General features: G+C 30.8%; 1 protein-coding gene across 1 annotated transcript; it reads left to right on the top strand.

The window, feature by feature from the left end:
- The first annotated feature begins 5316 nt into the window (after positions 1 to 5316).
- LOC102614844 (2-methylpropanoate--CoA ligase CCL4-like) lies at positions 5317 to 7436 on the top strand. The gene has a single exon (XM_006481266.4). It carries the CDS (start codon positions 5531 to 5533, stop codon positions 7199 to 7201), a length of 1671 nt encoding a protein of 556 aa, XP_006481329.1. The 5' UTR covers positions 5317 to 5530; the 3' UTR covers positions 7202 to 7436.
- The last annotated feature ends 4455 nt before the right edge of the window (positions 7437 to 11891 follow it).

Below are 11891 nucleotides of genomic sequence, written 5' to 3'. Positions count from 1 at the left end.
AACTGATATGACGTTACTTAGTGTTAAAGCAGCTCATTACACAGAAGCCACAGAGGCTAAAAGAAGCAAGCTTAAAGAGCTCAGCAATGCAAAATCAGCAGAGGTTGTTAAAAGGGAATGACAACTCAAGCATAGTTTGTTAAAAAGTTGTTATAAGAGTGATGATACAGTCACAAACTCTTATATAAACTTATCTTATACAAACTGATGTGGTATTAATTCATTGGTTGAATAAAAATATAAAATAATATAAATAAATCATGTGGGTCAAGAGATATTTAATTCAACTAATAAATTAACGCCACATTAATTTGTACAAAATAAATTTGTATAAGAGTTTGTGTTATATTATTACTCCATGCATAATTGTATGTAACAAATATAGCTAGCTTATTAGTTGAACAATTGAGTTAGTTACAGGTTGTTAATCACGTGTAAGCATATATAAATATGTGGATGTAACAGATTGTAGTAGAAATGAATCTTCTGGAATTCACAGTTACATTTTCCTCTGAAATTTTTTCCTCTAAGCCAAACAACATTTTCTTAGCTTCTTTCATGGTGTCAGAGCCAAATCTGGTGAGTTCGAGTACCACAACTTCAAATCAATCAACCACCAACTCAAATCAATCTTCACAAACCTCGACACTGGAGATGAGTTTTACTTCGAATACATAGTCCTGATGACAGGCTGAAGGAAAATTAAAAAGGCAACAACTCCTTGACGGGCCTGTGATGGTCTTATCTTGTAGCTGCTACAAAATGATCAAATGGCTATATCTCAATTACCAGAGGCCTGTGATGGAATTGACTCCAAAGACTGACTTCCAAAAGGTTAGCCATGGGTGTTGGATTATGAGTTGCAACTTTTAAAATACTATCTTATAGAAATAATTAGTTGTAAAAAAAATTAGTCAAATGTTTGATAAAATTTATTTTTAAAAATACTGTGAATTTTTTAAAACAATTGTGTGTGTCGTTAAACTGTTGTAAAAATATAAATAGCTGAATTAAATATAATATTGAACAAAATTTATTTACATATAAAATATTTTTAATTGTGTATATATAATAATTGATAATTAAAATAAATATTTTATATTATTAATTTTTTATTTTATTCTTTCAATATAATTAGTAATAATAGTAATCTCTTTAAAATTAATGATCTTATTTCTTAATTAATGAGATTAATTTTAAATTTTTATAATATATATGACGATATATATGAAATTGTATTCGGTTTAAAAATAATTTTCAAAAGTTACTTTTTCTGTTTTTTTTTTTCTTTAAAACCTGCTGTAGAATAAATCACTTTTAAACATTTAAAAGAAAATCTCAAACCGGCTCTAAATTTTGGTGGGTGAAGTCTGCCTGCGGAACTTTGCATTTTGCAATACATACTCTTCGATTTAATGCCCTGGGTATGAACTTATTTCATCACAACAAAAGTCGATCATTGGTTTATTAGTTTATTACAAACAACGAAAGATGGAAGAACAAATCCAGCTGATCAATTCTCTCCAGCACCTCAATTAAATTGCACCCGACTCACTGTCAATTGAATTGCAATGTCGCACAGCTGCACTGGACCTATTAAATCCGAGGGTCTTCTCCATTTATGCTTCATATTGATTTCACAGGAAGTCAATGAATGCATGCCACGTGTTCACTTTATGAAACAAAACTACTGGGTTTTCATTAAAATCACCGGTGTTTTTTCTTTTTTTTTTCATTTATTTTTAATTGTTACTTATAAAATAATATTGCTTTTCATGTTAATTATTATGCAATATAAATAAAAATAATTCATTTAATTAATTATTAAATAGTATTCTTTGCTAAATTTGGACAGTGAATAATAATTATGTAGTATTTTAATTAGAACGTGCCTATTTTGGACAATTCACACATACAACACACTTTCACGATAAATTCACCAAACAGTATGCAAAACACATCTTCATAAATTTTCTGTGTAATTCACAAAAATTGCCTGAGGTTTTCTATTCGGCCATCGATTATTTAATCAAGGAAAATGGTAAATAGTCAAAAGGACGAGAAAACCACGACAGAAACGGCAACACATTCGTGTTCTTCTTTCTCTCTCTTCCAAATGATCCACAGTAAATATTAAAAAAAAAAGTTAAAACTAATGCAAAGAAGAGAAGGAATCAATGGAATCTATGCAGATTGCAAACATTATCTCTTATCTCAAACTTTACCCACTCCTCTGACCACCGTCACCAATCATAGCAAACGATTTGTTTGCAGCCACCATACCAACCTTGCAGTTTTTTTTTGCTATCACCACCCCAACCAATGGACTCAATAGAGACACTGCGACCATGCCGATGCATCACGGAGCCAACAGAGCCACCGCCGCTACGCCATCACTGTCATCGCCAAAAGTCTCATTTAATTTTCTCCCTCTCACTCGTACATACGTTCTGCTGCTTCTTCCTTATGGCCGCTTTTTTTCCTCTTTTTTTTTTTTTTTTTTTTTTTTTTTTTTTTTGCTATCGAAATCAAACAAATTCAGAGCTAGAGGGCTGAGTGATATGGAAATGCATATTTACTTTTGCCTACTTACGCATAACTTTTGCCTCACACTTAATTTAATCATTAGTTTAAATGAAGGCCATTTTTTATTCACGTTACTTTTATGCCATTTTTTAAAAGTTTTTAGAGGCCATGAAGAGGAGAGAGAAGGACAAGATGTGCTGTCGTTTCTATCTACATTCAAACTCATATTAGCTGTGACACTTATTCTTTTGACACCAAAATATCACGTTTATCCCCTCATATTAACATAAGGCTTCATTTCGTTAAAGAAAAAAAGGATAGTATAATAAAAGTACATTAAATTAAAATACTATATAATAAATAAATTTAAAAAGATACTTTTGGAATCAATTATAAAGAAAACACTTCTACTTGGACTGCAACATTTCAAGAATTCAAACTTTTATTTTCTTTCACTTAATTGCTCGTCACCTTCATTATTGTTATGGATGATGAGGATTAGGGGCGCTTATGAGACAATAATTTACAAAAATCGACGGATGATATTAGATAGCCAAAAATCAGATCTGTGGTACAGTCTATTTTCTATCAATCCACTCTGTCGCTCCTCAAATTATCAGATACTCATTTTATATTTCCAAATCACAATTAGATGGTGAGGATATTGGAACTCCCAAATTACAATCAGATGGTGAGGATATTGTGAACCCAATATTAGACGGTGAGTTTCAGGTTGTAGAGGACCCAAATTTGCAATCATGAGATTAAGAAGATGATAGACGAAATAACTTAATATTTTTTTAATATAGTAAATACGAAAAAATAACTTAAAATTAGTTATGGGAAACATGGACATTTTAGTTAAGAAAAATGCTAAAGGGAGAGAAAGATAAAGAGAAAGTATATTGAAAAAGAAGAGAAAGAGTGGGTTGGGTAGAGAGAAAGAGAGAGTAAAATTCTCTCATCTTTCTCGTTCTTTAACATTACTTAGGATTTGGGTGTAAGTATCCCTGGAGGAGATCTATAATTTTTCCTAATAATTTATTACATCTCAAATTGCCTTCATTGTAATATTTGGCCCCAAAATGCCAAAACTAATAAAACTAATAAAAATTATAAATAATAACTTGAATTAATAGATTATGGAAGAGTTACCTTTCAAAAATAAAAATAATTAAGTTATTTTTTAGTGCTTCTAACCCTTTTGTCCTCTGTTGTTAACATAAATAAAATTTTTAGTTCAAAAAATTTATCCTGGGAGCCTGAGAACATACAAGGTCATTATCACAAGATTATCTGGAATATTATATTGGGATTGACTTTTACTAAAATAATCATATACAAAGTGCCACGGTCTTTAACCGCATATAAACAGGTCCTTCACAAGTTTATAGGGACTAAAGTGTTTTTATGTTATTTTTAAAAATAAATGGATGTCATTTTCCCATAAACGAACCTACGGTAATTTTTTATTTTATTTCTTGCAATCCATGTTTTAAGAAAAATACTTAAAACACCTTTGTTATTACATTGTAAAGAAAATAAATATATAATATGGACCTTTTAGGTAATTTTATTAAAATATAAAGACAAAATGAATAATGACTCAAATTATAAAGAGTAAATGAGCAATTATATATATATATATATATATATATATATATATATATATATATATTTAAGAGTTGTAATTATCTACTTACTGATTATGTCTTATCAATAAGATAAGAGTTGTAATTTTCATTGTCAAAATCACATTCTTGTTTGGACAAAATAATTGTCGTTATAATCAAAGTTGGTTGGTGTGAGTGGTTTGACACTCTCACTCCTTAAGAGAGGTTAGGAGTTCAAGCCCCGCTTTCGTATGGAGTCACCACTTTGACCAGCACTTTACCCCTTACGGGCCGACCCGGTGCGAGCGGAGATTAGTCTGAGTCGTGATACGGGCTTAAAGGTGTTTCTCAAAGTTGGGGCCCACTCAAGACCACCTCGTGGTTCAGACAAAAAAAAAAAATTAATTGTCATTATAACCTCATCCATTTATTCAATAAAGTTCCTCATAAAATATCTTCTAGTAAAGTTATATATATATATATAGTTCTATTGCATCCCCACCCCTCCTCAAATCCTAAAAGAAAATTTGAGATTATTCTCTTCGTAAATTAATTATCTTCATATTAATCATTTTCTTTTGAAAACTTTAAATTACCCTAATATCTAGTCAAAAGATAAGAGAATAAATGTGGGTAGATTAATGATTTTTTTATTTTTGTCTTCTTAATAAAATAGGAGATAAATTAAAATTTTTAAAAATAAAAAAGAGTGATTTTAAGATAGTGAGGAGAATAATCCAAAATTAACCCCTTCCTAAATGAATCTATCGCTTTGAGAAAAGCCAACTGGCTTATCCTTCGGAATAGTTTAAGCCATGCCCATTGCTTCAGCAGCCAGCGGGCATGGCCATATCTACTTCAGTGAGAATTATCTCACAAATCTTTGAAGAGATAATGTAAACTACATCCATTCAACGAATAAATAAATTAAAAAAATTAATTTATTGAAAGGATAAATTAATAAATAAATTTAAAAAATTCACAAAAAGCAACAATGTCCAAAGCTATCTAAAAGTCAAAGGAAACACGTCATCTTACAAAATGATGTGACCAGTTCGCTACCCTCCCAATCATGCGATAAATCTCCACCGTTGGCTATTGGCTACATTGACACTCAAGGAAATTATTAATCCTGCAATTTCCCAAGAGGATAAGTGATATCAATCCGCATGCTCAACAGAACTTGGAATTAATTTATTTTGCTCTTTTCTAATATATTTGTGTCCAATAATTTTTTTTTCTATGCTTTTATAAGATTTCTAAGTTTGGCCGCATGCGTTTAACAGACACCGAACGCGGGAGACATATCCCAACTTTCTGGTAACTTACTCAAACCTTATCATCTCCAGCACACAGAGAAAAAGAAAAGAGAGGAAAAAAAAAACAATAAAATGGATGAGCTAAAACCATGCACAGCAAATTCATCTCCACTAACGCCGTTAGGTTTCCTCGAAAGAGCAGCAACCGTTTACGGCGATTGTCCCTCAATCATCTACAACAACCTCATCTACACGTGGTCACAAACTCACCGTCGATGTCTCCAGCTAGCTTCTTCCCTCTCATCCATCGGCATCACCAGAGGACACGTTGTGTCCGTTGTCGCTCCCAACATCCCCGCCATTTACGAGGCTCACTTTGCTATCCCTTTTACTGGCGCCATCCTCAACAACATCAACACTCGCCTCGACGCGCGTACAATCTCCTTACTCCTGCAGCACAGCGAATCAAAGCTCGTGCTTGTAGATTATCAGTCCCGGAATCTTGTCGTCGAAGCAATCTCTTTGTTTCCGTCCGACATCAAACGCCCTCCGTTAGTCCTCATCACTGATCATACTGATCACGATAATGATAACAAATCATCACAGACCGTCGATTCCAACTTCTGTTGCACTTACGAGAGCCTCGTAACAAAAGGTGATCCTAATTTCAAATGGATCCGACCACAAAACGAGTGGGATCCGATGATATTAAACTACACATCCGGTACGACGTCGTCTCCGAAAGGCGTCGTCCATTGCCACCGTGGCATTTTCGTCATGACCGTCGATTCTTTAATCGATTGGTCAGTTCCGAAACAGCCAGTATACTTGTGGACCCTACCGATGTTTCACGCTAATGGCTGGAGTTACCCGTGGGGGATGGCGGCCGTTGGTGGGACTAACGTTTGCTTACGGAAATTCGACGCCGCCGTTATCTATAAAATGATTCGACAACACGGCGTCACACACATGTGTGGAGCCCCAGTTGTGCTCAACATGATATCAAATTTACCCAGAAGCGAACCGTTGAGGAACCCGGTTCATATTTTGACAGCCGGAGCTCCACCACCGGCGGCGGTGCTTTTCAGAACAGAGTCACTGGGTTTCTTAGTGAGCCACGGGTATGGTTTAACGGAAACTGCGGGTCTTGTCGTGTCATGTGCGTGGAAAAATAAGTGGAATAGGTTACCGGCGACGGAGAGGGCGAGGATGAAATCGAGACAAGGAGTGAGGACGGTTTGCTTCACCGAAATAGACGTTATAGATTCCGAGTCAGGACTCAGTGTGAGTCACGACGGGGCATCGCTCGGTGAAATCGTGTTCAGAGGCGGAAGCATGATGCTTGGTTATCTCAAAGACCCTAACGGGACCCGCCAGTGCATGAAGGATGATGGTTGGTTTTACACGGGAGACGTTGGCGTGATTCACGCTGACGGTTATTTAGAGATTAAAGATCGATCAAAGGATGTGATAATAAGCGGGGGAGAGAATTTGAGCAGCGTGGAGGTTGAATCGGTGCTGTACACGAATCCGGCCGTTAATGAGGCGGCTGTCGTGGCTCGGCCTGATGAGTTCTGGGGGGAGACCCCGTGTGCGTTTTTGAGCTTGAAGGCTGAATTGGAAAAGAAACCAACTGAGAAGGAGATTATTGAGTACTGTAGAGCGAGGCTGCCGCGTTACATGGTGCCTAAAACGGTGGTGTTCAAGGAGGAGTTGCCGAAGACTTCGACGGGGAAGATTAAGAAGTTTGAATTAAGAGAGATGGCGAAGGCGATGGGCAAATCGAAAGTGAGTCGGATGTAGAGCCACCGATTTGACTCGGGATGTGATAATAATTTGGGCCTATGTCATGTGTCGGTATGTTTGGTATGAAGTTTGATTTGCGCATATGATTTGTTATGTCCCATTCTTGTTTTTCACTTACACAACTTGGAGCATAGGTTCCTCTTTCATGGGGCTGTAATTTTTTTTTTCTTTTTACTGCATTAGTAATGTGTAGACCATTGAATTTAATTAAATAGTTCAAAAAATTTATATTTAAGGAAAAAATAGATAATCAAATTGTTTAAGGAGTGGAGAATTTTTATAAAATAGTAATGATCGCTCTTAGAGTTTAAAATAATTTTACTCAAATAATATATTTTATTTAAAATTATTTTTTAATCCTCTTTTAAATTTGTAATGTTATTATTTTTCTTTTTAAAAAAAGTTTCAAAATTTATTACCATTAAAAATAAAATATCATATCTAATAGATTATGTAACACAAACTAAATAAATAATTTGTAATTATAAAATTCATTATGTCAACTCCAATAAATGATGCACCTAAATATATACATTTAAGGGATTGTCATAAATTGCATCAATAAAATTATGGGATGAGATTGTTTGTAACATAAAAAATATTTGATCACACAAATTTTAATGGAATTTAATATAATATATTAAAACACCCACTATTTTATATACCATTAAGGATTATTGTATAATTGATCATGAAGTGTATATTATTTTTAACACCCATAGAGCTTACCTATAGCATAAAATTGTGGTTTATATTACAATCAATAATCTTACATGGTTGGAGACTATCCACGACTCTGTAAAAAATTTTAGTTTCACAAGTCTATTTTGATTTTATTTTCCAATATCACTTTGTTGATTTCATAAAAATTAAATCTAACATATTTTCTCAATTAACTTTAGTTTATGAATCATTAAAGTTTATTTTGCTGATATTCAGTAATTGTGGTTAAAAAAATTTATGTCACTAAGACTCATTACTTTTATAGTGGTAATTGATGGTGATAATAAATAAAATATTATCTCCATCAATACTCACGGAAATTAATGGAAAAAAATAATACATTTATTTTTATATTTTCATTATAAAATCATGGTTTGGGATTTCTTAACTTAAATTTTGACACAAAATACGAGCTATTAATCTTTCACAATCTAATGGTTTATATTGAAAGCCATTTTATGATGTTAAATCATCCACATCAATTAAATTGCATGAAATCAATAATTTCAGCTTTGTGTCAAAAATTAAAGTTCAAATAACTTAACTCTAAAAATATTTATTCAAGTCATCATGTTGTCATATGCATACATATATTTTTCAATTATAGTTGTTGATAAAAGTATTTCTCATTTGTTGTTAGACTCGTACAGTGTCATTAATATTATATATCAAATAATTTATTAAATTGCCTTCTATGATCATTATTGTTCAAGTACTAATGGTCTTGTAATTTAATTCATACAATATAAATTATTATATAAGTCCTTATGTAATATCTTTATATAAGTATTATTGAAATAATTTTACCAGCTAATTACATTTATGTCAATGTCATTACATTTCTAGTACTAAATGTAAAAGAAAAAAAATGTAAAATTGTAAAACTACACACAGTATATAACATTTTAATTTCAAAATTGTTTGTATTTTTTTATTTTTTGGCGACTTGAAAATATCTATCAGTTGATTAGATAAAAATAATTTAAAGTATGAAAAAATACAACTTGTAAATTACTTGTTACATAATTACTTATACATTAAAATTAAATTATGGGTGAAGATTCTACTATTTAAATCCAATGATTGATAATAATCTCGTTATTAATTGTAGGATTTTTATCCCAATATCATAGAAATTTTCTTTTATCAATTAATTAAAAATAAAAATTACATTTACATTTACTTGCAACCTAAAGTTTATTTATTAGTTTTAAATTAATTAATTTTTATTTACTAAGTTAAATGAATTGTAGATATTAAAATGCTTAAATCCAAGGGTAAACAATAACGTCGTTATCAATTCTTCACAGAGAAATCTTATAAGTTTGAGGTGAACATGTCAGATTAGGATTCCTTCATAATTTGAGTTTTTATCTAAATAAATGCATTCATGTAATTGATAGTTATTAAATATAAATAAAATAAAGAAGTAAATATTAATCATACATGGATAAAAATGTACACATACAAGAAGATTGGTACTTATTAGTTATTACAAAATAAAGAAGTAAATGTTGACTATAAATAAATAAAAATACTGAAAATTTTTTAAAACTCAAATAAATTCAGATCATGAAAGAATCTAATGTCTTAGTGTAAAATTTTCATAATTTTGATAGTTATCAAAAAAAGAAAAGTATAATACAAGTTCAGTTATGTTAAACCAGTGTTGTCACAGAAATAAAGAAAAAAAAAAGTGGTGTAGTACCACATTTTAATATAGTTGGATCCATATAATAAAAACTGAAAGTGACAAAAAAAAAAGTTTTGCAAATTGCAATCAAAAGTCAAAACGACAAACTTGGACGCAACATCAATCTGAAATTAAAATTGATGTTTTCTTGGACATTCATACTTCATTAATTGGATGTTTTTGGACCCTACTATTTTCACTTCGGTAGTTGTTAAGGTGCTCATTAATGATGAATTATCAAATAATAATATTATGATAATGTAACAGCATACTAATAATAATAATATTTAAAAATAATATAATGAGTTTAGATACTTAAATTAGGGAGGTTTAGTTTAAAATTTTTTATTTTAATGTTCATAATGAGGTCCAATATTTAAAAATAAATAATTTATTAATATTATTTTTTAAATTTAAGAGAAAATAATAGAATTTAAGTTTTTGAGAACTAAATATCTAAAGAAGTAAAATTATATCGCTATTGAGATTTGAATCAAGTCTCCAAAATAACTAAAAAGCACTCTTATAACTAAATTACAAGTATTTTATTATGTAAAAAAAAAACTGTCTAATTTTTAATTTATTTTACTCTTTTAGAAGGGGAGTAAAATACATTTAAAAGAAAAAGTAATAGCCCGCCACGAGTATTATTGAAATTTCATTCATTATAATAGCAGGCAAGAGTAGAATTTGATATTATAAATCTATCTCAATAAAAGTGGCTAGTGATTTTTAAGTAGTTATAATTTTATTTAATAGCAATATGATTGTTATTCTAAATGTGAAAATTTTTAAGAGTAAACAATTCAAGTGTCCATTGGTAATTAAGTTGGAACGGAAAATTAAAAAAAAAAAAAACTTACGTAATTTTTATGAAGAGAATTCAGATGATCAAGTTTTTGACTAAAGAACTGTAAATGAACAATTATTATTTTAAAGGAGCATTACCTTCCGATTTCATATTAAACAGTTTACCTAAGAATATGAAAAATAATGATGTGTATTTGGGCGTCAGAGGTACCCTCACGGTTGGACTTTACTTACATCACCATTACATAATTCTTCGATTCCATCAAACCCAAAAAAACAGCCCTCCTAAAGTCCCGATCGTACGGGCTGCCAACCCGAGCTCTGTGTAAACTGTAAGCTCACTCAAGAATCAAACGTTTCAACATAAAGAAATTCGCCCAGAAAAATTTCACCCGATCCGACCCGACGCATTAAAATAAGTATAAGAATATTTGACCTCCTCAAATTATATCATCGCACCCACTTTTTAATTTATTTTCTTACTCTTTATAATTATTCTTATTAAAATTTTATTTTTTTATTATTTTTTTCAATAAGAACAATTCTAAAAAAAAAATTAATTGAAATGTGGGGGATGGTGAGATAAATTGAGGGGATTAAATTAACACTTAAATAAATATTCTTTTAGTAAATTTTTTTATACCAATCCCATTCATATTTTAAACTTTAATTGATATTTTTTTTAATTATAAGATTTTTCAGTTATGGAGATATTAATCATCTATTTATAATTAAAGATTTTAGAATCTCTATTTATTTAAAAAAAAATTAAAAAATATTTTTTTAAGGTGAAATTTTATTGGAGGATGGTTAATTTTGATATATAGGTTTATGTTTTATAAATTAAATGGAGTATCATAGGAGATAAAAATTTGAAGGGGGTGTTACAAGAATCTTTAAGGGGTGTTAAAAACACCATACATTTCGAAAGCCTATTATTGGACCACACAACTCAAATTGGGCTGGACCATTGGTTATGATTTGGAGTGGGTCTATAAAACCTCTGCTCCAATCACAATTACATGATACATCAATGGATAAAATAAATTTGATTAAACCTTAGATTTTCTCTCTATGTAAGTTTCACTCTTTATACTTACAAAACCACAATAATATTTTTCTTATATATATATAATTTTCTCATGAACACTTTACATTCTAATCAATATGATTATACTGATATATCATTCCTTTTTATTATTTTATCAGGTATGGGTTTTTATTAGTGAAAGAAAAGGATAATTTTAGAATTAAAGTAGGTCTCGACATGAAAAGAAGTTTTAAATGGAGACTACAGGAGTGTTAATAGGTCTATTCACGGTTTGGGGCTGTGCAGTGGAAGTGGGCTCTGGCGTGTTTGGCCCACTCATTATACAAGTTCGGCCCATGGTGACCAATATATCCTAAAAAATGATTAGATGAATAAATAATTGTATATAAATGACAATTTTTTTTGAAAAT

This window comes from Citrus sinensis, chromosome 6 (assembly GCF_022201045.2).
Source record: "Citrus sinensis cultivar Valencia sweet orange chromosome 6, DVS_A1.0, whole genome shotgun sequence".
Taxonomy (NCBI): Eukaryota; Viridiplantae; Streptophyta; class Magnoliopsida; order Sapindales; family Rutaceae; genus Citrus; species Citrus sinensis.
The sequence above is the reverse complement of the archived record's forward strand: the minus strand, read 5'-3'. Positions and strand labels throughout refer to the sequence as shown.